The sequence below is a fragment of the Dermacentor variabilis genome, chromosome 10 (assembly GCF_050947875.1).
Source record: "Dermacentor variabilis isolate Ectoservices chromosome 10, ASM5094787v1, whole genome shotgun sequence".
Taxonomy (NCBI): Eukaryota; Metazoa; Arthropoda; class Arachnida; order Ixodida; family Ixodidae; genus Dermacentor; species Dermacentor variabilis.
In genome coordinates, this window is record NC_134577.1 from 118,929,206 (window position 1) to 118,955,915 (window position 26,710).

The 26,710-nt window shown below is 47.9% G+C and overlaps 1 protein-coding gene across 2 annotated transcripts in view; it reads right to left on the minus strand.

The window, feature by feature from the left end:
- Positions 1 to 26,710, minus strand: part of LOC142560922 (uncharacterized) — a 384,720-nt gene that overhangs the window by 42,818 nt on the left and 315,192 nt on the right. For both annotated transcript variants that reach the window (XM_075673344.1, XM_075673343.1), the window contains exon 24: positions 14,672 to 14,812. In XM_075673344.1, coding sequence (XP_075529459.1) covers positions 14,672 to 14,812 — 141 coding nt within the window. The remainder of the gene's footprint in view (positions 1 to 14,671; positions 14,813 to 26,710) is intronic.

The window sequence follows — 26,710 nt, forward strand, 5'->3', positions numbered from 1 at the left end:
CAGGCAAAAGAGGTGCTGTTGCCACTGGATGAAGTAGCCAGAAAATGGGAAATATAACAGGAAAAAAAAAACTATGGTTAGAATACTGGGGCAAGCAAAGATAAAAGGTGAAAGTGAATGTTGGTTGTCAGAAATACGTCAGAAAAGGAAATTATTAGGCAGGAAGTCTGGAACAATACAACAACTTGTCCTAGAAGAAGATGGAAACAAACTGGAAGGGGAAGCGGCCTTAAATTACATTTCAAAAAATAACAGCCGACTCTTTCCAAGGCAATGACAAGATTGTACATGAGAAAAAAAAAATAAGAGCATGAAAGAGAACTGGATGAAAAAGGAGCTGGTGCTGACAAATTTCAACTAGAAAAATGCCGAAGAGAAAATTCTGACGCGCACAGCCACAGGGCTAGACAAGGTTCCCATTAGATTGATTAATGAACTAGGTCCAAAAAGTAAGGAAGCTCTGTTGAAAGCAGTAGAAAAAAGTTTAAAGGATAGACAAATACCAGACAGTTGGCAACAAAGCAGAATGAATTTAATTTAGGTATAAAGGTAAGGGGGAGAAAGGTAGAATTCACTCATATAGACCATTGACCATTACATAGGTAATATACAGGTTAGCAATGCAGACAATTAAATTAAAACTGCAAGCATGGGCAGAGAATAATGACATTTCGGGAGAACTTCAGAATAGCTTTAGAATAGATAGATGTCTGGATAATAACTTTTATTTGTCTTTACTCAGTGTATTGAAATATCCACAGTAGAAAGGAGACCGTTATATGTAGCCTTTTCAGACATTACAGGAGCCTACGACAACGTAGACCGCAACGTTTCGTGGGATATTCTGGAAGGGGAAGGCTTAGGTGACGAGTGTCTACAGCTTTTGAGAGAGATTTACCTAGAAAATACAGTTTGCGTTGAATGGGAAGGGATGAGAAGCGCGGAGAAAGTTCAAATCAACAAGGGACTGAGGCAGGGGTGCCCTTTATCCCCACTGCTGTTTATGATGTACATGGTGAGGATGGAACGGGTGCTAGAAGGAAATAATATCGGGTTTAATCTCTCATAGATGCAGAAATAGAGCAGCAGCTTCCAGGTTTGTTTCATACGGACGATAGTGTGTTGCTAGCTAACAAGCAAAGTGATATGCAACATATACTTAATATATGTGGGCAGGAAGGCGAGAATTTAGGTCTGAAATTTAGCATTAGAAGATCAGGTGTTATGGTATTCAATAAGAACAGTGAACAGACAGTGGCAATACAGGGCTAGGAAATACCTTGGGTAAAAGAATATAAATATCTTTGTGTAGGGATAAACGAAGGCAATAAATATATGGAAATATGGAAAAACAATAACAGTAAAGGGGAAGCGAAATGCAGCCTTTACGAAGCACATAGCACTTTAGGGATACAATACGTATGAGGTGCTCCAGGGTATGTGGAAAGGCGTAATGGTTCCAGGACTTACTTTTGGAAACACGGTTGTTTGCTTTAAATCAGGCGCCCAATCAGGACTCGATGGCAACCTAAGGTCAGTGGGACGCCTCGCACTGGGCGCTCATGGGAAGACTACAAATGAAGCTGTGCAGGGTGATATGGGCTTGACTAGTTTTGAAGTGAGGGAAGCTCGCACTAAAATTCAGTATGAAGAACGGCTGAGGAATATGGTGTAGTATATGGCAGTGTGATGTTATTGGGGCCGGATCACTCCAGAAAAAGGGAGAAGTAGCACGCGAAAGCACAAACACACATCGGACTTGTATTGACGTACACGACACAGATAACGGCACACACGTGACAATGCCTCATAGGCGACATGCACTATCTCTATGGATCGGTGGATTATGATTGGCCTACAGTTCCGGCGGAAGCGTGTGTCGCCTTGTCTGAGACCTCGCGGAACTGATGCTGGCCAGCGGGGTCGGACAGCAGTGTCGGCCGGCGGGTCGGACAGCCGTGTAGGACGTCCGGGTCGGACAGCTGGGTCAGACGGCCGGGACGGACGGCTGGGTCGGACAGCCGGGTTGGACGGCCGGGTCTGACTGCGTCGCGGGGCTCAGGTAGCCGGCCGCAGTCACCGGGTCGCGTCCGCAGCTGGCGGGGTAGCCCTGTGGCCGCTCACCCGAACGCTCGACCGCCCCGGTTCAGGACCGCCAGCCTCCTGGACCAGTGCCCAGCGGAAGAGCGGGGCGAGGTAACCTCCCAGCAGGCGACAGTGTTGCTTCGGGTGTGGCGTATTGGCGCGGGCGGCGATAGCTCCTCTGGGCCAGACGCCCAGCGAGGAAGCTATTTTCCGTCGACCGCCGAACCTCGCGCACTGCTCACGCCACGGGCCACGGGCCACACTCTCGCGCCACGATTTTTAAGGCGCCACTGCCGGCGCTCCCAAATTGGTGTTGATGATGATGATGGTCCTCTTCGCCACCGCACGGCGCGCTGTCTTCATATGTTTAGGCTTCGCACTCCCGCGCACCATATATTATGACAATACCCCCCTTTTCGAGAAAGTTGTTCACAACTATTCTAACACAAGGACGCGGGATGAGAAACGGAAAGAAAGGAAAATTGTCATGTACGTTTGTCCGATTGTTCATATGAGCACACGACACATCCTGTTCACAGGACATTGCATCCAGTTAAAGAACGAACGCAGAAGTCTGTTCTCTTTCAACTAAATACTAAGCACTTGAGATGTCGCAATGTCTAATCACATTTTGATATATAAACAGGTGATCACGCGCGTCTCGGCTCAAGTAGTCAGCTCCGACATTGTCACAATCTTTTATGTAGTTAACAGTAAAAGAATACCCCTGCAAAAGGAGACTCCAACGCAACACTCTGTTGACGTGCCTGGCGCGCTCCTCTGTGGGCTTGTTTCCGCTGTCCTGGTCCCCGGCGCTTTCTAGACTTCGGAGGGTCTTGTGTCGGCGCTTCTGAGACTTCAGGACTGAACGAACTTGTATTCTTGCACGCACACACAAGCACACACTGACGAGGAAATGGAGCGGCCTGTACTTTCCCTTTAGCGGTTGTCTTTTGGCACTTGTCGCACGACTTCATGAAGCGTTTTACGTCTCTGTGCACACCTGGCCAATAAAATTCTTGTAGGACACGATCGGTTGTTCTCCTGATACCTTTATGTCCTGCCATGCTGTTTTCATGAGCCATTTTAATAGGCCATGTCTAAATGCTTTTGGTAGGACCACCTGCTTAAAGGTTCTGCCAGTGGCCTGGTGGTAAAGGCGATACAACAATCCTTTTTCTTCAATGAATTCGTAACTGTGGCCCTTTCCCGAATTAAACGACTTGCTTACTTTGGCAAAACTATGTTTCAGCGTGGGGTCTTTCCGCTGTTCCTCAATGAGTCGTCCTTTTGTCACGTCACGTAAGACGATTGTCGGAACGCACAAGGGACGAATCTTGCCTTGTTCTTCAGTTTTGGCTTCAGCCACGCTCGATGCATGCTGAAGCTTCCTAGGCGCCTTATTAAGCTTCATCCCTATCGACGACGACTCCTCGTTGGGAGCATCGGGGGGTTTCCAGTCAGGATCTGGATCATATGGTCCTCTGACGCCTGGAAGATTTCCCAGAACAAGGTCGTAGAGGGGCTCATCCATACATGTCGCTGTTAACTCGCCTGAAAAATACGGCGTGTGCACTTGTACGACAGCTTCAGGCAGGTAACTTGTTGAGCCGTCCAGAAGAACAACGTTGCTCATTCTTCCCGTCATATACATCTCTGGAACTAGTTCTCGTCTGACAATTGCGGTATTACAACCGGTGTCTCGTAGTACACGAACACTTTTTCCCAGCAGCCGGCCTTCAACCACTGGCATCCCGTCGATGAGGAAAGTTACAGCATTCCCAGGGTTCTTGTCGTCGCTGTCACTTGATCGGCGAGTCTTCTTTCCTGGACGCTTTGATTCTTTCACTGGACGAGTCCGGACTGGTCGATATTCGGTGAATGCACACGCAGAACTTGGTTTGTTGTCCCCGTACCGAGTTCGGCAATTTTCAGCTGTATGTCCCGTTCTGTCGCACAACTCACACTTCAGCATACGCTTAGGCGGGGCACGGCAGTCAGGAGCCAAATGTCCAAACCGGTGACAGAGGGTGCACATAAGTTGCGGCTTCCTGGGAGCTTCAATGTTTTTCCCACCAAAATCCTTTGTGTTGTCGGTACCTTTTCCTAAGTTTGTTCAGTTCTGCGCGTCAAGAAAGCGATCCGTCAAGCTAGCAAGTTCGTCAAGGGATTTGCACTCTCGCTCCTTCAAGAAAATGACTAGCTTTGGCTCACAACAACGCAGAAACTGTTCAGAGATCATGTGATCTCGTAGACCTTCATATGTTTTAGGCACATTAGCCATCTCAATCCAATGGTCAAAATAGGCTGAAATTCTTGCTGCTAACTGTCTTCCAGTTTCGCCCTCTACTGCTCGTGCCTTCCGAAACTTCTCTTGGTAGCCTTGAGCCGTGAATTGAAACCTTTGCAGCGAAGCTTTCTTTACCTTCGGGTAATCTAATGAATCGGCGGCAGTCATCCGTCCGATCACAGTTAATGCTTCACCAGTTAGACACATGCTCACAGCAAGAGCCCATTTTTCTTGTGGCCAGTCCTGCCCTGTTGCTACGCGCTCAAATCGCTGTAAATACGCGTGTAAGTCATCGCGTTTCTCGTCGAACAAAGGAAGTAACTTCTGTGGATTGAGGGATGACGAGGAGGTGCTGGGCGCAGCCAAAATTTCAGAAGCCGCTGCCGGCACATTCCGAGCTCCTTCCTGAAGCTGCAGCTTTAGCTGGAGGATCTCACGCTGCCTCTCGTCAGCTAAGCGCGCTAATTCAGCAGCTTCCTTGGTTGCCTCTCGGTCCGCAGCTCTCTCGTCCCTTTGTTTTGCCTGTTCGGCCTCAATCCATCTGCGAAGTTCTGCGCCTGACAATCCTATTTGGAGTCCTATAGCTGTGATTTTCTCTAAATCCATGGTGCCGTCTACTAATGTGTGTCTGCGCTCAAGCGAAACTGCCCCTTTCACTGTATTTACGAGTGAATCCTGGCAGGCTCGCCAGTTTGTGATGTTATTGGGGCCGGATCACTCCAGAAAAAGGGAGAAGTAGCACGCGAAAGCACAAACACACATCGGACTTGTATTGACGTACACGACACAGATAACGGCACACACGTGACAATGCCTCATAGGCGACATGCACTATCTCTATGGATCGGTGGATTATGATTGGCCTACAGTTCCGGCGGAAGCGTGTGTCGCCTTGTCTGAGACCTCGCGGAACTGATGCTGGCCAGCGGGGTCGGACAGCAGTGTCGGCCGGCGGGTCGGACAGCCGTGTAGGACGTCCGGGTCGGACAGCTGGGTCGGACGGCCGGGACGGACGGCTGGGTCGGACAGCCGGGTTGGACGGCCGGGTCGGACCGCGTCGCGGGGCTCAGGTAGCCGGCCGCAGTCACCGGGTCGCGTCCGCAGCTGGCGGGGTAGCCCTGTGGCCGCTCACCCGAACGCTCGACCGCCCCGGTTCAGGACCGCCAGCCTCCTGGACCAGTGCCCAGCGGAAGAGCGGGGCGAGGTAACCTCCCAGCAGGCGACAGTGTTGCTTCGGGTGTGGCGTATTGGCGCGGGCGGCGATAGCTCCTCTGGGCCAGACGCCCAGCGAGGAAGCTGTTTTCCGTCGACCGCCGAACCTCGCGCACTGCTCACGCCACGGGCCACGGGCCACACTCTCGCGCCACGATTTTTAAGGCGCCACTGCCGGCGCTCCCAAATTGGTGTTGATGATGATGATGGTCCTCTTCGCCACCGCACGGCGCGCTGTCTTCATATGTTTAGGCTTCGCACTCCCGCGCACCATATATTATGACAGGCAGTACCTCTGGATTGCAGCACAGCATCCATGACTATATAAGGACGGAATAAACACTGTTGGGCACTTTGCCCGCCCGGATGTCGGCTGCTGTGTCATTTGCTTGCTTGACATGGTGTCAGAAGTGGGCGGTATCCCTCTCCGCTGATCCTATGCTTGCGGCTTCGACACACAGCCTGGCTGCGCCACCGCCGCTCTCCATAGAAGCAGTCACCTTCCCTCCATCATGGCCACTGGGGAAGGCTCTGCTGGGACATTCGCTGCTTTGTCGACTGCTCTGTCTCCACCACTGGCATTTGGTGGTGGAGACAGAGCTGCATCCACCACCAGCATGTAGCTTTGACAACCCCGCTCCTGGCACTCATGGCTGCTGCAGTATGAGGACTAGTTGTTTGTGACCGGACTCTACGTCGATCCAATGGAGGTCCAAGTGTGCTCTACTGTATGGGCCTGCAAGCCAGGGCTGTCCATGCGTCCACTGTGCTGCAAGAGGCGGAACTGAGGGACGCTGCCACCGTGATGTATGACCACTTTGTCCACCCGCCGAATGAGCTGTATGAGTCAGCGCACTTCCACCTCCGTACACAGCAACCGGGTGAGACGGCCAATGTACTTTCACTGCGTTCCAAAGGATGGTCAAGCGCTGAAACTATTCCTCACCCGGCATCGAAGAGTGGCTCGTCTGAGACAATTTTCTTGTGGGCTTGCTTGAGCGCAAGCTCTCAGACCAGCTTTGTCGAAACTCGAGAAAGACAATCCCCGAAGCGCTCATGCACATTCGCCAACACGAAGATGCTGATAACAAGCGCAAGGATTGCGACTCGGCTGATTCATTGTCGCTTGCCATCAACGCCACTCCCCTTCACAAGGGAAAGCCAGCGCCAGCTGATAAGACAACCCAGCAGCTGTGCCCATTCTGCGGGTGCGCATCACACCCTCACGCCGCCTGTGGGGCTCGCAGAGCGTCCTGCAACTTTTGCCGCAAGAGTGGCCACTTCAAGAATGTGTGCCTCAAGAAGGAGCGTGTCAATGGGAAGCACACACAGAAGCGTTCTGCTAGTTCCATCGAGCTACATGCAGTTGAGGGAGCGCACCCGAACGCAAAGTTCGTCGAAGTACTCATCAATGGGTGGCCCACTTTCCTTCAAGCTGGACTCCGGCGCTGAAATTAATTTCATACCCTGTGGGGGTTCCACTCTGCGTGCGGCTAGGGCTGAAGGCGAGCTCCGGATCTAGCCCCACGCAGTCGCTTTGTATTACTCCCCAACCCGTAGCATGGGAATCGCGGCTACGTCGGGTTTGAACGAATAAGGCAACCAGCGGCGTCAACTGTAAGAACGTTTATTGCTAACGGCAATAAAGAACACTGGCAGAGGGACGTCCTCTCTGTAATAGTAATAGGCTGGCCTCATTGCCCGGGATAGTCGGGCAACGTGGTCACTCATGGGTTGCGGCAGGTACTCCAGTCCGGCAGGTACTCCAGTCCGGCAGGTTAGGGGTCCGGCCTCGGAGAGGGAGGGTCTCCCCCCGGTCGCCCTGTTTTGTACCTTTTTTACCTGAGCGAGGGGAATGTCCCCCCTCGCCCATCAGCTAGCTGCCCGTGATTCGGGGAGGAAGGGTGCGCGCGCGTCGCGAGAGCGAGGGAGAATCGGGAGAGGGCATAGTGAGCCTCTCCCCCCGTCTATGCCGGCTCTCGACGCGACGGCGCGGGGGAAGATGGGCGCGTGTGCTCCCCACAACCCAGTACATGTCCCGGCGTCCCCCTTGAAGCTTCAAGACCTCAAGAGCGAGTTGAAAGCCCTGGCAACAACATCCTTCCGGTTATAGGCACTTATGTTGCTACCCTGTCGTGGCACGGCAAGTTCACAAAGCAGCTGCTCTACGTGCTGGCAACCAAGACGGTCCCACTGCTGGGCTTCCCGGCAATCCAAGCCTTGGGCACCTGCACATTTGTTGACCAAGTCTCGGGGACTCCACAGCCCACAGACTCCACAGCCCACAGGCAGCAACCAGATCAACAATCAGATAGACACACTAGTGGCTAACTGCCCCCACGTGCGCCGAAACCAGGGTGCAGCGCTTGGAGACCACGCTGCCATCAAACACTTGAACTCGGCCATGGAAAGAGGTGGGTGTCGATCATTTTCATTTGAACGGCCAGGACTATGTCCTTCTGGTGAATTACTGGTCACGCTTTTCAGAAGTCATCAGCCCGAGCTCGACGACAGCACCTGCTGTCATCCACACCATCAAGAGCGTCTTCGCATGCCATGGGATCCCGAGACTGGTGCGCAGCGATAACGGTCCTCAATTTGCTGCAAGAGAGCTGTCCACCTTCGCTGAGTCCTATGACTTCCGCCACATCACAAGCCACCCGTTTTCCACAGTCGTACAGGGAGGTTGGACGGATGGTGAGGACGGTCAAGGACCTGCTGCAGAAGGAGAATGTTTTATTAGAATGTGAAGATCAGCAGTCAATTTAGGCATCTCTGGCCTCCTTGAAGCCCTTGGAGTCAGCGAGAGCAGGGGGAACGTAAACATGCCCACAGTGGAGATTAGTAAGTGGCAATTGGAAGACTGGGGGAAGAAAAGTTGGGAAACAACAAACAACGAAGCGGTGCAAAAACCAAAGTTCACAACAGGGGTTCAGAAAGTTTGGTTATGTGAATTACTCATGGGCTTTGGTTTTCTTTTCTTTTTATTTTTAACATAGGCACGACATTAGGCAATTTAATAACAAGAGCTTGGTGGGGCAACCCACTGCCCCATTCGAAAGGGGACGATCATAGCATCCATCAATCCATCCATTGGGCATTTGTGCCGATGTATATATTGTGTCAGTAAACAGCGCCAGGCACTTCGTTTATTGCTGGCCCAGCTGAAGGTCGCACCACTGCTCTCGTCTCGACATGGTGTCAGAAGTGGGGTTCGCTTTAAATTGATGACAATGTCTCGGGAAGACAACACTAAGTACAGCGGCGCTGAGGCCCACAGTCGTCTCCAGTACACTTTCTGGGATTCCATCACATCTCGAGGCGCCAGAAGGGGAGCTCTCAGGACTGGCGGGGCAACCATTGGATGTGCTAGGAATGTTTGTTGCCACTCTGCAATGGAGGAACAAACTAGTGAAACAGCAGCTGTACATAATTTGGTCACAGATCGTGCCACTTCTGGGGTTTCCTGCAATCCAAGGGCTGGGCGTGGTCAAGTTTGTGGATCCTGTGGTCAAGACTGAAAAAAACCAGGTGACATCAGACAAGCTGTTTAGTGGTTTAGGCAAGCTACAGGAAGCGTATACTATGCATGTAAGACCAGATGCGGACCCCTACTCACTGCTAGGCCCAAGACGGGTGCCCATTCCATTACACGGTGCTGTCAAGGCGGAGCTCGACAGGCTTGAGAAGGAGGGTGTGATCAGACGCGTGACAAAGCCTACACTGTGGTGAGCCGGTATGGTCGTTGGACAGAAGGCGTTGAATCATACCGCATCTGCATCGACCTTACCAAGCTTAACCAGGTGGTGTTGCGAGAGCATCACATCTTGCCCACCGTAGTTCAAGTTTTGGAACTTCTGGGTAATGCGCAAGTGTTCTTGAAGCTCGACATGACATCCAGCTTTCATTAAGTAAAAGTGGCAGAAGAATCTCAAGAATTAACGACATTCACTATGCCATTTGGATGTTACTGTTACTGTCGGCTTCCGTTCGGGATAACATAAACCCTGGAATGCTTCTAATGCCAAATGAGCTGCATTCTTGAGGGCCAGGACAGCGTTGTGAATATGATCGACAATATTTTGGTATTTGGCCGAGACTGGGCAGGGCATGACTGCCGGCTTCAAGCAGTGCTGGGTCATCTTAGGAACACTGGGGGACACTCAACAAGTCGAAATGCAAATTCGGCATTACAAGTGTCAAGTTCCTCGGGGTATTATTAGTGGCAGTGGTATTTCGCTGGACCCAGACAAGCTAGCCACTGGCAGGTGCATGGAACCTCCGGTCGATGTCAGTGGCACCCACAGACTATTGGGCATGGCCAACCATGTGGGACAGTTCTTACCACACTTGTCAGAGGTGACGGCACCCATTCGTGGATTGCTCAAGAAAAGTGACTGGGCGTCTGGACTGGCCCAGCAGGATGCATTTCAAAAGTTGAAGGACATGATGTCATCCAACATCTGCATGGTGAACTACCACCCACTGCACCCAAACATCATATCCGCAGATTCTAGTTCATTTGGCTTCGGTGCTGTTTTGCTACAAGACCAGCGAAATGGAGAGCATTGTGGGGATGTGCGACTCTCACATGTCCCCTGATATGTTGTTTTCCCGCATAGCTCCCGTCTCTTGTAATCTGGCTACGCCGTGTGGCCTGGGGCCCACGGCGGTCGGTATGGTTGAAGCACAGTACGAGAGATGGCGTGAGTGTTGCGCTGCTAATGCAGCTTAACGGCGGGGTTACTTGGGCGCGGTAAGGTGAAGGCGCTTCCTCTTTGGCTGCTGGTCAGCAAGTGGTGCGGATGTTCTGCACGTGCGCCTATCCATGCTTCTGCGAGACCGTCTCACGAGGACTCGTTCGGACGCGCCACCATTCGCGTGACCGTATGCGCGAACGACCAGACATTGGTGTCCAGCATGGGGCGAACACATTCGCTCGGTATCCGGTCGCGGTGAGTCGGACTTCCGCGGTTTGTCGCGCGCCCATCGGCATATATTGTGGGTAGCAATCGGCTAGCAGGCATTGATCTATGAAAGGTGCAATAAAAGCCCTTGTGATTGTTTGCACTACTGTGTTGTTCCTTTGTCCCAAGAGCACGGGTGAGAGACCCCACAGCGTAGAGCGTCGAGATTGACCACTTGCCACTCACGTCACTGCTAGCTTCCATGGACATTGATGCTTTGTCCCCAAGAATTCAATGGATTCAACTAAAGCTCAGGAGGTACCAGTACAGGATTTTGTACGTTCCACGAAAGCTGCTGGCAACGGCTGATATTCTTTCAAGAGCCCCTGTCACACCAGCATCCACAGCTGAGGCAAACAAAGTGGAGTTGTATGTGACTGAGGTTGTCAGCAACATCAAGCAACAACTCCACCTTGAGGCAGTTGGTCAACACCAGTCGATAGATGGCAAGTGCATCGCTCTTGTGAAATACTGTAGACAAGGTTGGCCTTGAAAGAGCAAGGTCCCTTTGAACCTCTTGAAGTATTGGAAGTACCAATGGGAGTCGACGGTAAAAAAAATGCTTGTTAAAAGTGGGCATCTTGCGATTCCGGAAGCTCTGCTGAGGGGTCTGCTGGAGGCAATCCACGAGGGCCATCAGGGTATGATTCTATGCAGGGCACGTGCCCGCGACTGTTTGATGGCCTCACATAGACAAACATATTGCGATCTGACGCATGCCAAAGCCTACACTGTGGTGAGCCGGTATGGTCGTTGGACAGAAGGTGTTGGAATCATACCGCATCTGCATCGACCTTACCAAGCTAAACCAGGTGGTGTCGCGAGAGCATCACATCTTGCCCACTGTAGTTCAAGTTTTGGAACTTCTTGGTAATGCGCAAGTGTTCTTGAAGCTCGACGTGACATCCAGCTTTCATTAAGTAAAAGTGGCAGAAGAATCTCAAGAATTAACGACATTCACTATGCCATTTGGATGTTACTGTTACTGTCGGCTTCCGTTCGGGATAACATCCACCCCGGAATGTTAATTCCGGGGTGGATGTTAAGGCGTTAATGGTTGAATTGTGTGAATGGTATGCAGCTACATGAGTTCAGTGGGCCGAGCCTTTGCTTCGAAGAGCTTCAATGGAGCGCCCATGGCAACAAGTGGGAGCAGATTTGTTCCACATGGTGGGAGAAAATTTTCTGCTGCTTGTGGACTGCTATTCACGCTATCCTGAAGTCATCCCACTACGCAGCACTTTCAGCCAGGCGGTGATTTTGGCTATCAAGAGTGTTATGGCTCAAATTGGTGTGCCGGAAGTGCTCCAAAGTGATAATGGACTCCAGTTCTCGTCACATGAGTTTGCAAGTTTTGCCAAACATTATGGGTTCAGTCATGTTACAAACAGTCCTGGTTACTGCCAGCCAAACGTTCTGGTAGAATGGTAGAACAATGACTGCTTCCTGGCATTGCTAGTGTATCGCGACACACCAGGTGTCATGGCTTGCAGCCCGTCCCAGCTTCTCATGGGTCGGCGGTTACGAACACGCGTACCCAGGGACCACAGTAAGCTATCGCCAGAAATACCACCACCAGACATCTTCTCCCACTGCTGCCAAGAAAAGGCAAGCTCAGGACTTTGACTGTTGCCATGGGGTGCGAGCGCTTTGGGACCTCCCTTCAGGAGATGGATGAAGTGTGGGTAACGGTTGCTGAATGTCGTGCTCAGGTTCTCAGCAGAGCCCAGTGGCCACGCTCGTACATCATGGAAACGTGCAGGGCTATAATGCAGCAACACCAACGGCACGTGGTGCCTTTTGCAACTGAGCAGCCCACTCCAGATTCAAGTGCATCATCCCCCGATAAACCGAACCTGACATCCCCAACCTCATTTCCAAACCCGACCCGGGGCTAAGCCACAAGCAAGGATCACCTGGCAGGCACAAGAGGAGTACCAGGCCAGACACGGGTAGCATCCCCGAAAAGGTTACAAGTTCTGGAAGGTGTGTGGTGCCACCCAAGGGACTGAACTCGTAAATCCGATCTCAGAAAGGAAGATGTAGTGTGTTATGTTTTGTTATATTTAATCCACGGTGGCGTCAATAACACCACTGACAACAATAACGCGGCTAACCCATATAACAGAGGGCGCCACTAAAGTGGTTCCGGGCATTCGTGTACACATCGTGTCAATAAACAGCGCCGGGCACCTTGTTTGCTGCCGGTCCAGCCGAAGGTCACACTCGTCTCGACACGCAAGACCCCCCTGTCATGCGTCTGATAATAAAATTGTTTCGCAAATTCAAAAATCTAAAATAAACATTTTTAACATAAACACTCATTCTTCTTTTAAACTTGTGATGCAGTGGTCCTAAATAATGAGGCAATTGTGACTCCGTAATGACCGTACACTTCTCAAACTTTGGCTTGCAACCACAATTAACACAATGAAGTGCCAACCATCCTCCCATCCTGTTATTTCATTGTTAGCATGCTCACGAAGGTCGTTGATGCAATGACCTGTTTGAATGACATAAAGTGGCTACATGTTAGAGGTAGCTGATACACTAAGCCTTCATACATTTCAGAAATTTGGTTTGGTGTTTCCTGATGCATGTTTTCTTTTCTGTCAGGGTTAATCATCTTGCATACTTTTGCAAGTTTATTCGGCACAGAAAATGTGACACACCCTTTGATTGATCTTCCTTATGTTGTGCGACGTTTTATGAATGTATAGGATTGCAGTAAATTTTCTTTTTTCTTCCTCCATCTCTTGGGAGGTAGGACACACGGTGCAGTTGGACGCCCTGATATTCCTAAGGAGCTTCTCTGCTATGGGCACTACCAGATGCCTCGAGTAACCTGCTTCCAAAAGATGTGATGTTTGCTGGCACAAACTTTGGCTCATTAGGTGTTGGAAAGATTTTTGCGGGGCGTGCTTGAGGCAAAGATTGGCGATTGCCCTTTTTATTAGATTTGAACGGGAGGAGGGGCTTGTTTGCTCAGGATTCATAGCGTGAGCATACGTGGCTTTCTTTAAAAGCTGACCACATATAGAGAAAACGAAGTTCATGAGTGATTCGCAAGGCGTTCAGGCATTTCTTAGCAAGAGCAAGAACTTTTGTGGATTCTTGGCTACAATCTGGCGGGTTGCACTCTAAAAGAAATAATAAATTGTCAATGAATCGGAACCCTTTAACCACCTTCATGGATCGAAGATCAGCGTCTAGCGAATTGTCAATCTGTGATAAAAAATAAATTGCTCAGGAGGGGTGCTACGCAAGAACCTATGCAGATGCCTTTTTATTTTGTAGGAAGTATCTGTCCTCCTGTTTGATGAAGGTGGATTTTACATCGAACTAAAGTAGCTCCAGAAACTGCCCATTTAAAACACTGGACTCAGTTTGAAAAGCTACACGACAAATACGTCAATAGCGTGTTTCACACAGCTTAACAAACCATTATGTGGTAAACTGTAGTATGCGTCAGAAATATCAAATGTTTTTCACTGGGTGTGAGTTATTGAAGCGTAGCACCTCGTTAGAATTCTTAATGAGCAACGTGTTGTCAACTGGTAAAAGTTTCAGTTTTTTCTGCAAGAACAGAGGCATTGCCTTCTACGACGGGAAGAATCCCACTGCAGTTTTGTCTATGTCCTGTGCCATGGAGGCCAGCCCAGGCTTAACGACGTCACCACTCCCGAGCCCCTTCCTGTGCCACGGAGGCCAGCCCAGGTTTAACCATGTTGCCACTCATGAGCCCCGCCCTGTGCTATGGCAGTTACCTATTTGTCAGGCCCCATCCTGGGCACGGGGGCCAGCCCAGGCTTCACCACATCGCCACTCACAAGCCCCATCCTGCGCAACGGCTGTTACCCTTTCGTCAAGCCCCATGTTATGCAATGGCAGCCACGTGACCACAAGTGAGCTACGACGTAAATAGTCCGCTTTGAGTGTTCGAACACATGCGCATTGTTCGTTTAGAGTTGTTTTGTTGGATATTTATTTTTTAAATTATAAATGTTCATCTTACTCATGTGACTCGCCACCATATGCTTCCAGTTTGCTGGAATTTGTGACACTAACAATATGGCCTCTATTCATCCGTCCCAACCTAGCATTAACAGGGCCTTACCAGAGGAGCAGGAGCATGTGATGATGGAAACATCATGCCATCAGCAGGGGGACTTTTACTGTCGCCATCTGAAGATCTTGAATCAGCCTGCAACTTCCTCCGTGATGGTAGGCGTCGCTTTGCCTTCACTTTTGCTCGGCTCTGCAATGAAACAATGAGTTTGTGTTGATCAATTCCTGAGCTCTACAAGTATGCCTGCCATGCAACATCCATGGTCCATAATTATAACCAACAAGACTTTTGGTGTTTTGCACAATGGTAGTAACTATAAACTCATGACAACAAGCCCAGTTCTAATTGAAAATTGTGCACGCAGTAGTTGGGTTTGAAAAGTGCCTATCCCTTGGATAGTTTGTTGCGGACAGACACCGATATTAAGATTTTGGCAGACATTTGTGGAGACACGGGTGGAGCTCTAAGATATAAGCTCAGTTGAAACAAATCAGGCTTCAGGGTGTTTAACGATACCTTTGGTCATGCAGTCGCAACACAGGAAGGTGAAACACTGAGGGATATATAGGAGTCAATTACAAACGGAACCACAGTCGAACCAGACTATACTGAACTTGCAATGCTCGCTCACATAGCCAGTCAGAATTTCTCATCTTTGTAGCTTCCTATCCTGCATGTTTCAGGCTTGTGGAGATATGCGCGATCGTTTCATTGTGCTGTTTTCTCACGTGTTGCCTTAGTTATTGCGTGATGGCTAGTGCAAAGCTGTGGAATCTGCTGTTCACCGTGAAGGTGGAAATTATCAAGTTGTGCGAGGATGGAAATAAAATATGATGTTGCCACATCATCTGAGGTGACATTAATAAGGAAACAATCCAAAACTGCTTCCGTTATGCTGGTTTTCGTGGTCCCAGTGACGAATGTGAAAAGTGTTCTAATGAGTGCAATGAAGCTGTCGCTGGTTTCCGTGAAGTTTGGGAGCAATTCGTCGCATTTCCAGAAGGCGTCGATGGATCAACAGTCAACAAATTCATGTCTGTGGAGGACGAAGGTGCTCCGACCATTGGAGTGCTTGAGAATGAGGACTTCATTGCTGATGTCGTGAATAAGGACACAGTGAAGACAACTCGAATCCTGCACCCACCTCCTCCGACAGGATGTGTACACTCGCCCAGTACCGGTGCTTCTGCGTAAAGATGGAAGACTGTGGTCTGAACTACTCCAGCTTGTAGTCTTGTGCAAATATTTGATTGAATATTATGCTAGTTGATATTCGCTTCAAATTTCAATCAAAGTTAAACCATTTTTTTCTAAGTCAAACCTCGATATAATGAACCTCAATCTAATGAAATTTGGGACATAAACTGTTTTCATTTCTTCATCTTAGTTCCATTGAAAACCATGTATTTCCTTCCTCTCAACGAAGTAATTTCGTGACATGGTTTTGATTTAACAATATTTTCTGCTATTTCAAGCATGTACTTGGAGCCTGTATAGCTAAATCCAGCAGAAAACTATAAAAACGTTGGCCGAGGCAAAAGTTATGTCAAGCGTCCTTCTGCATGAAAAGCTTTAGTGGCAAAAATGCAGTCAAAGCACGCATGCCAGGACTCGGTAGGCAGAAAACAATGCTGAGCCATTTGTTCCATTGGCAAACAATTTGTGGAGGCTGCAGGCTGCGCTGCAGCTCGCTGCACTCAGAGAAACACGAAAGCTGACGATTCCTTCTGCAAAAGGGGAATCGGGATGGAATAGCAATGTGATCAAACCCGCACTAAAAGGGGGGGGGGGAGCAGGGCCTGTATGCCCTCTCATTCTAGCGCCCATCCATACGCAGGCCACGCGGTGCCGTATTTTGGAGGTAATCTCTCAACAACAAGTGCAAAAGCCGAGCTGAGCTGCTTGGTACCTTCGCAGGCACTGGGTTTCCGCATGTCTAGTGTTGGCGGTTGTGTAATCTCAAGTTTCTGAAAGATGGTGCGAAGCGTTCGCTCGTGTTATGACAGCAAGTTCGTGGTCATCGAGTGGGATCTGTTCATGGTTTCCTGAGCAGCATGTGACACCAATAAAACTCAATAATGCTATCAACCTTACTTCGTGTAGCTGTCTCCTTGCTATGTCCATCAATGTTCAGCTTTTCTGGTGAAATTGAATTTCAGTTTTTATTGTTGCTCAGGATGAATATTCGTATCTTTTTACACTTTTGTTTTAATTGTGTGCACTGGCTGAGGGCACTGAGCACAGTGAGCCATTATGTCCAAGACTTATGGCGCCACGCAACACATCTTGGATGCCAGGAGGCACGTTGATGCATTGATCTGCACCACACGTGCTGGTGCTAATAATCGCGCTGTTATGTCTCAATCTTCTTGTGATTTGTTTATAAACACTAACTAACAAGATACTGTCATGTGGTTGTGACGATGAAGACAGCAGCAAAACTGCCAATGATGACACTAGCGTTTTATAGGGTGAACTCGTGCCCTCAAAAACAGGCTGTACTCAGAGAAAAATGATAGCGGCGAACACGGTCGGCGAAATCTGATCTGCCGGTGAAACACGTCAGCTTTTATACTCGAGCTACTGAAGGTTCCAGAGTAATCGTTTGTGGTGCCTGTGTGCCTTCCAGAAAGTTCTACACCATTCGCGTCGCGCATACATGCAATCAGATTACACAAGGTTCAATGATACCAGACAGTGGATAGAACCATCGATAACTTCCGCAAAACTTCTGATACTTGCAGGCGTGTCCTGCACAGTGCGATAACATTTTTTAGGTGGTGAAACTTGGTCACCCAATAAAGATAAACAAGCACACGTGTCAATACCCCCCTCCTAAAAAACATTGTCCCAATGCTACAAACATAACAGTGAAACACAAAAGGAGACTTATTAAACAGTAACAAAACAACAAAGAAACAAAGTCCAAAGTAATACAATAAAAAAAGAAAAAGAAAGTCCAAAGTTCAGCTATGCAAAGTCTCAAAGTTCGTTAGCGCTGGTAGAACGGTTTAAGTCGCACAACATGGCCTATTTTAGGCTGTGAGCGCCGCCGCTGTAATAGCGAAATGCCGTTTCGCATGACCTCATAGTTGAGTGCGCCAAAGTGTCGGATAATCTTGTAGGATACGAAATGGCGGTGTAAAAGCTTCTCGTTAAGTCTTAGTCGGTGTATTGGGGTCCAAACCCAAACATGGTCGCCGGGCTGGTACTCGTCGTAGCAGAACTGATAGTTGGGGGGGAGTTGGCACGAATCCATAGTAAAATATTTAGCGCGCACAATTGACAAGGACACAGTGAAGAGGGACGCACAAACGCTTACTCACAACTGTTTTATTTTCGGAAAGATGCAGGACGTATACGTACCCCAGCTATCAGCGCTGAGCATGAGCAACAAGAGTGGTCAGTAAAATAGAAACAGATTAAAAACAGATTAAGAAGTTTCAACCAGTATTTAAAAAAGCAAATTCATTTTCAGTGATTGCAACCGATGGTTAGCTTATGCATTTTTCAGCATGCTTTTTGATATGAAATGCTTCTGTGATTTCACATGCTAGTTTGTTTTTATCTGAAAACAAAATGTCAGTGTTAAAAAATACCGGATCACAATGACATGGATTACAGCGGTTCAACAAGTGCGAATGGTTTTCTTTACTGAGAGAATGTTCATGTTCTTTTAGACGGGTGTTTATGCACCGACCGGTTTGTCCTCTGCACATGTTGCCACAGGTCAGCGGAAGCTGGTACACAACACCTATTCTGAATTTTGTGAATTTTTGATCGTCCTTTAGGCCGCAGCTGCATTTTTTTTACCCTATTGTCTAACTTATTGAAAATAACTTGGCACAGTTTTTGCACCTTGTTAGGAGCGCTGAAAGCCACTTCAACACCATACCGGTTGGCAACATTCTTTAGCCCATGGGAAAAATATTGGACGTAAGGTACAACTGTAAGACGCTTCTTGTTCGTGCTAAGCCTGTTCCTTGAATCTGTGGGTTGTACACCCTTTGCTATTTTTATTACCTTTTTGGCCTCTCTGACTATAATGTGTTCCGGCAATCCCATTGAAGCTAGTCTTGTTACCTGATTGGCAAAGCTTTCTTTTATTCGGTGGCAATAAGATTTTACTAAAGCAGCCTGAAGGCAAGACACCGCAATTCCGTTTTTTACAACCTTCGATTGTCCTGATTTGTACTGTAATATGGGCTTTTTTGATCTAGGGCTGTACATCCAGCATGTGTGATCGGGTAGCAATCGCAGAGAAAGATCTAGAAACTGTAGTTAGTTTTTTTTAGCAATCTCATAGGTAAACTTAAGGCTTAGGCCACAGTCACGGAACGCTTTCGGTACATTAACCAGATTACAGCCATGTTCATTCCCATCAAAAATAAAAAAAAATCATCAACAAATCGGAAAATTTTTGCCAAGCTTCCTAAAGCACTGTGAATACACATTTGTCTACACGAGCTAGAAAAATGTCGCTTAGTATTGGCGCTACCTTGGAACCTATACATATACCTGATTTTTGCACATACATTGCTTCATTCCAACTGACAAAAGTAGAACTAAGATAAAAGAATAGTATTTCCATAAAGCTTTCCACGGGTGCTCCACTGTCATTTCTAAATTTTACTTCATCATTATCTTCGCAAATACAAATTTTAAAATTCTTAACACCTCTGTGTGGGGAATCGAGTAAAATAGAGTCGTAGCGTCGTTGAAGGTTGTGGTGTTGGCTATCGGTCCTCTGCTGGTTCTTGATCCGCAAGTGGGCGAACTGTCGGGCTTCTTCAGCGCGCTGGAGATAGGTCTCGACGTCAAGATTCTCCTCGTCAGTGACGTGTGGCAGCACGGCGTTGAGTGTCGTTGTCGGGTTCCTGCCTTAAACCAGCTTGAACGGCGGGATCTGAGTTGTTTCTTGCACTGCCATGTTGTAAGCAAAAGTTACATACGGCAGGACGGCATCCCAAGTCTTGTGTTCGACGTACATTGCTAGCATGTCAGTGAGGGTTTTATTCAGGCGTTCCGTAAGACCATTCATCTGTGGGTGGTAAGCAGTTGTCCTCCTGTGGCCTGTCTGGCTGTATTGCAGAATTGCATGGATGAGCTTCGCTGTAAAGGACGTTCCTCTGTCGGTGATAAGGACTTCTGAGGCACCATGTCACAGCAGGATGTTCTTGACAAAGAATTTCACCACTTTGACTGCGCTACCTTTTGGCAGAGCTTTTGTTTCAGCGAAACAGGTCCGTCGCCACGACGATCCACTTATTTCCGGATGTTGACATTTGAAAGGGTCCCAACAAGTACATCCCGATCTGCTGAAATGGTCAGCAAGGAGGCTCCATCGGCTGTAGTAATCCCGCTGGCCTTGTCGGTGGTGTCTTGTATCACTGACAGTCTCGGCATGTCTTGAGGCAATGGGTGACGTCGGCGATCAGGCGCGGCCAGTAATACCTTTCCTGTATCCTTGATAGTTTCCAGGAGAATCCGAGGTGCTCAGCGGTCAGATCGTCATGTAGGGCGTGCAGTACTTCTGGACGCAGCGCTGAGGGAGCAACAAGAAGACAGTTGGCATGCACTGGTGAGAAGTTCTTCTTTACGAGTAGGTTATTTCGAAGCGAGAACAAAGACAATACTCGCTTAAATGCCCTAGGGACAACGTCGCTGTTCCCTTCCGAATACTCTATGAGGCTTTTAAAATTATGGTGTTTAACATGCCAAAACCACTTTCTGATTATGAGGCACGCCGCAGTGGAGGACTCTAGAAATTTCGACCACCTGGGGTTTTTTAATGTGCACCTAAATCTAAGTACACGGGTGTTTTCGCATCTTGCTTCCATCGAAATACGGCCGCCGTGGCCGGGATTCAATCCCACGGCCTTCGATGAGGCTTTTTAGCTCCAGGTCTGCTCGTTGCTGTTCAGCGAAGCCTTCCACACTTATTATTCCAAGGAAGGCGTCATCATCCTCATCTTGCAGCGGCGGGTCAATGGGGGCGCATGATAGGCAGTCGGCATCAGAGTGTTTTCGTCCGGACTTATAGAATACAGTGATGTCATACTCTCGGAGTCTCCTCCGCGCCAGTCATCCTGAAGGGTCCTTTAAGTTTGCTAGCCAACACAATGCATAACGGTCGCTGATGACTTTGAATGGCCTCCTATAGAGGTAAGGGCGGAATTTTGCTGTAGCCCAAATGATGGCGAGGCATTCCTTTTTGGTTGTAAAATAATTGATTTCTGCTTTTGACAGCAACCGGCTAGCATAAGCTATCACCCATTCAAGTCCGTCTTTCCTCTGGACTAGGGCGGCTCTGACGCCTAGGCTAATCTTGAGAGCGCATGTGCGACCTCAGAAAAACCAGTTTTTCTGAGGTCGCACATGTGCTCTCGTTCATCTTAGGCGGTGGTCATGGTTCCTTTGAATTTCGAATGCATATACATGTCAGTTTGATGCTTTGTGGGGGGGGCTTTTGTCTTGGTGTCTCAGTATATGTGCGTGTTACTCAAAATAAAAATCAGTTGGAAGTCAGCGCTTGTCTTCGTCATTCTTTTGCTCCCTTGTCTATGTATGCACTATAAGTGAAGTTTAATGAAAGAGTTGGATTTGTCGAAGGACGAAGCCTTGAATTTTATTTAGAAACAGAGAGAGATCCTCCAAAAAGAATGCAAGGCTGAACGTGCGGAAGGCCGGAAGTAAATGCTAGGGAGAAGGAAATTTTAGAACTCAGTGAAGATAGCTATAGTGGCTTGTTCGTACGGCATATCTTATTTTGTTGTAGTACAAGCTGAACAAGGACAACAGAAAGGCACATCTTACACACAGAGCGCTAACTTTCAACAACAGATTTATTTCCCATTCTCGTTGCTATATACATACACCCTCGAAACGTCATACAGCACGTGCAAAATTTCGGTAAAAATGAACAAGAAAATAAACTGGGAACAACGCGTAAGCAGTTTTTTGACTCACATATTCAGACATGTACACGTTCAGCGCGAACAAAGATAATTGAGCTCTTTTGAGGATAATGAAACGGAAGGTTCACCGATGCATACATCGCCAAATTTTGATATGTGTCTAGCTTCTATTATCAAGCGCGTCATCTCACACCTGCTTCTACTCATGATGACTGTTTCTTTAAATCTAAGTTTGCATTTGCACCTATGGCAACGGATGGCAAGAAAGCTGTCAGTAGCCAATGAGTTAGAACTCAAACTGAGATTGGCACAAGCAACAGTGGGTCACCGTGATGATGAGAGTGTGGCGTCAGTGTCCTCCAGCTTGCAGTCTCCAAAGGCCAACAAAATCTGTTTGCGTAACCTAACGGCACCATTCAATGAAAAGCGTGTATGCATACTTGCACCGGTTCGAAAGGATAGCCTTCGGACAAGGCTGGGACCGGAGCGAATGGGCCACAGCCCTAAGTCTTTGCCTGGTAGGCAAGGCACTGTATGTCTCTGGGGGGATGACTGCCTCCAACTCCCTAGACTATGACAAGGTTAAGGAGGCGCTACTACAAAGATTCTGACTTACAGCAGAAGGTTTTCACGAGCGATTCCAAAACTGGAAGCCGGAAGATGCAGACACGAGAAAGCAATTTGCGTGCCACCTGTCAAATTATTTTGACTGGTGGGTGGAAATGGCCGATGTTGCAAAGACTATGCGGGGGTTTGTGATTGCATGGTCAGTGAGCAATTCTTAGCTTGCTGTAGCCATAATCTGGGTGTCTTTGTAAAAGAGAGAAAGTTGGATTCACTCAACGATCTAGCCGAACATGCCAATCAATTTTTGGAGGCACAGGGGCTGAGAAACCTAGGAAGAGTGAAAGAGGACCTAGCCAGAAAGAAAGTAGACGAGGCAAAATATGAGCCTCAGGAAACCGTGCGCCCACCCGAGTTACGGTATTTCCTCTGTAATCATACCGGGCATCGCGCCGTTAACTGTCACATAGACCACAGCCACTCCCGCCAACAAATTCTGTGTCAATTATGCAATAGAAAGGGTCGCCATGACTATGAGTGTAGGTCTGGCACATTACAAAAAAACAGCGTTCATAATAAGCAAGTGCAGAAAAACCGACTCGCAACCGAACTGTGCAGATATGAACCAGGTTCAAGAGAGCCAACAGGTACTGAGGGAAAAGCGGAAAGAAGTAGACCCAAAGGAACAAGCTCTACCTGTCGTAGAAGGAGAGGTTCATGGACAACGGGTAACGGTGCTAAGAGATAGCAGCACAAATACAGTTTTAGTAAAGAGGAGCCTGGTACATGATGTAGATTTGACAGGAGCATTAACGCAAGTTACCTTGGCGGACAACACACTGAAGTATCTGATGAAGAAATTGCGGTCACTGACCAAGTCAAGGATTTCTTCATCATCATGTTACCTGACCAGACGAATTTTCGTCGAACTCTTGACTACTGAAGTACCTAACTGAAGCCTGTATCCAAGTCTCCACACCGTATTACACCGGGTGGCTTAAGGCTAAATGCCTTGAAGAGCCATTATACGATCTAATTCTAGGAAATGTATCTGGAGTACGGAAAGTGGGTGATCCAGATTGGAGCAGGAAGAGAAGTACAGCTATTGCAGTAAGAGAGATGAATGACTGTGGTGAACGACCACATCAAGGAGTGAGCAACAGCTGTACACCAATAATTCACGAGAAGCGGCAACTTGGGTATGCCGTCCAGCTTTATTGTTGGCTGCATGGACCAGAGCCCATACCCAGAGCAAGGCACCCATGGCAACCCTGAAGGTATCTGCAATTCAGTGGTTAAGCATCACACCCGCTGATTTCACGGAGGAGCAAGACAAGGACGAGTCGGTCAGATCATGCCACAAGAAGATAGGAGAATTAGTGCAAAGGAAAAGAAGCCGCACTACATTTGAGTTTGTTATGCATAATGGTCTTTTATATAGAAGATGGGTATTCAGCTCGGGCAGAGATGCTCAGCAGCTCATTGTGCCTAAGAGCCTTTAGGGAGACAGTGATGGGATTAAGACATGATGGTGTCATGGCTGGTCACCAGGGCGTAGAAAAACACGCTAGCAAGGATCACAGAAGACTTCTTTTGGCCCGGAATCCAGGGTGACGTGTAGAGATACGTGAGGTCCTGTGATATGTGCCAAAGCACAGTACCAAATGGCGAGTGGGGACATAATTCTTGAGTAAGGCTAAGTTAACAAAGAGAAGAGTAATGAGGTGGGGCCTCACTTTGCAAGAGTACTGTTTTCATGTCGAATGTATTGTTATGGAAGGATGAGAAAAGAGAGAGGAAGAAGATCGGAGACGCTGGCTGACGCGTGTTGTTGGTGGTCAGCCATTTTAACTATTCTGACTCATCCTGTATATATATTGTAAATATAGTTTCTATATACTCGCAACATCCCTGTAACATATTGGTGGAGGTGCTGGGTACCACAGCTGGAAATGGATCTCCGCAGTGGACGTCGCATCAGCGTCCACACCACGAATGACGGTGGGCATGCGGGATCAACGTCGTTGCCGCCTCCAATGTCACCGTTGCCAGCTACGTTGCTGTCACCTTCGGATGTCGTCGTGTAACCCAAGGATCCTGGGACTTTCTGCGGGACCGATGGCGCTGACGTTGAAGAGTGGGTGGCCATGTACGAACGTGCGAGTGGAATCAACAGATGGGACCTTACGCTTATGCTAGCTAACCTGTTCTACCTAAGAGGCACAGCAAAGATGTGGTACGAAAACCACGAAGAGGAGCTAACCAGCTGGGACGAATGCAAAGAGAAATTGAGAAAATTGTTCGGCAAACCAGTCGTCAGCACCGTCACGCCGAGTGAGCTGAACTAACTTGATTTGAATTGTTGGACTGTGTAGCAGTGACCATGCTTGATCGAAATTGAGAAATTTGATCCAGTCAGGCGCAATCTTGATTGAAAGTGACTGTGTGACACTGCGGTGCTCGAACGTTCTGTGTGCTTCATCATTGTCTGGCACAGTGCCAAACGAAAGCTTTTGCAGGTTTGAAGCAGTTGTAAGTGGTCTGTCATGGCTCGCTACTGATCACACAGAACTGGGGCCTACTTGCCGATGTGATCAGCGCAACTACGAGTCGCTTCGCACGGCAAGTGAGACAAAGGAGCCCTTATTTATCAGGTCCTTTTATTTGTCAGATTATTCTCGTCAGCTTGACGCACGTTGAGGTTGACACACTTTAATGTGAGGTTGTTATCAGGATGACTCACGATTATGCTTTTTCTCCACTGATGAAATGCTTAGAACATATCCCAGTTAATTTGTTTGGGACCCTTTTGGAGCCATCTGCAGCTGAAATAAGATTTATTATAATCATGCGGTCTGAATTTAAAAGACATGAATGTTCGTTTTTCATCATGTACAATGATTGAGGTTCATTATGCCCTTTCATAAAGTCTGATTTCGGTTGCAAATTTCTTTGCTTGCATATGTGTTTTGCTTTTGCAATGCGATTTCGTAAACGTAAATTTGCAAGAAAATTCGCACCATGTGAAACGGCACCTTGACGTGAGTGGTTGAAACGAATATCGGTTATGAATTAGCGCTCGCCAGCATAAAATAAGCTTCCTCGACATAAAATATTGTTCACTGCACACGCCAGTGTAATGCTGATCATACAAAATGCTAAGGCTACAGTAAGCAGTCATCAAATCAGCACAGTCATGACAAATGTTACTTAAATGTTGAGTAGCTGACCCAGCCATGATCACTGGCATCATGCAACAAGCTGCAAAATGCACACATGTTTCATGATTTGCAAAACAAACCCTTCTCACAAATATTACAGAAGCTGACTATTGCTTTACTCTAATCACAGCTGCAATCCACTTCTTTTGCCGTTCTAGTTCATAAGGCCTTCCAAGAAACCTGTATAAATTTATCCCAGGCCGGCCTTTGTGGCTGCGAGTCTCTTACGCAGCAGTACCACTGGTTCCACTTCTTTTTCGCACCTCCGTAATTTTAACACTTGCCCATGAAGCGCATGCCATTGCACTGTCGCAAGACGTATCCGAAAATAACAAAAACAAAGGGGGGGGGACTAATGAACAAAGCAAAACTGCACCAACCGTGACTGACACGAAGTGCAGTGCGCGTGAAGGAATTTGCGTCGAGCCGGCCGAGCCGCAGAGCTACCCTCCCAGTGTTGTCACTTTGCTGCGGCAGATGGCGCCAGAGTAGCCGCAAACTCAACTGTTTGGAGCCTATACGCCAAGAGCGCAAAAACAGGCTATGTCCAAAAGAAACGGTCGCCAAACAGGTGAACTTCACAAGTGCAGCTGCCCTCGCTCACTTTGGTGGCGTGTCTGGCCCATGACGCATGCATATGGTGTGCCTGGCGTGCCACTAGCTTGTTGCTAGATAAAACAACAGAAATAAGTTGCAAAGTATAAGGTAATTTATACACAAAACTTTCTAGTTTTAGCGGGAAAGAATAATAAAAAATAAAATGTTGTACAAGTTCCTTTCACATTCTTTTTTTTTTCGATGCTCGCGTCAGCTAACAGATGAGATTAACACTAGACATGATGTGTTTGCTGTTGCCAATTTTTGGCGAGTGTCCCCCTCTTGTTGAATTTCTTTCCCTATACCTTCACTATGAATAAACAAAAGAAGAAGGGAAACAGAGGGGCTCAATTTTGTTGATCATGACCACATAAAGCACACAGACAATAAAGCCAAAGAAAGCATTGGGGAAATTAGCTGTGTCATCTGAACGTCTGACCAGTGGCACCCACAGTGGTTTCCATTTATTGCCTCCGCCTTTATTCACAGGAACAGTGAATTTTTGTTATATTGAAATTGCAGATAGACAAAGTTCGTATTACTGAGGCTAAAGATATGTGGTGTATGGACATGAGGTTATGAAAACGTAAAAATACCTTATTACACTGAAGATTCTGTCATAATGAGGTTGCTTATATAGAGGTTTAACAGTACATCTTGCCATCCATACAACATAAACTACACAGCAATATCACTTGATGATGCATGCACATCAAAGGCGAATACTCAAAAATTCATATTCTGAGGTGTGCAATGGCATTGATGCGTCACTTATGCAACAGTCACAG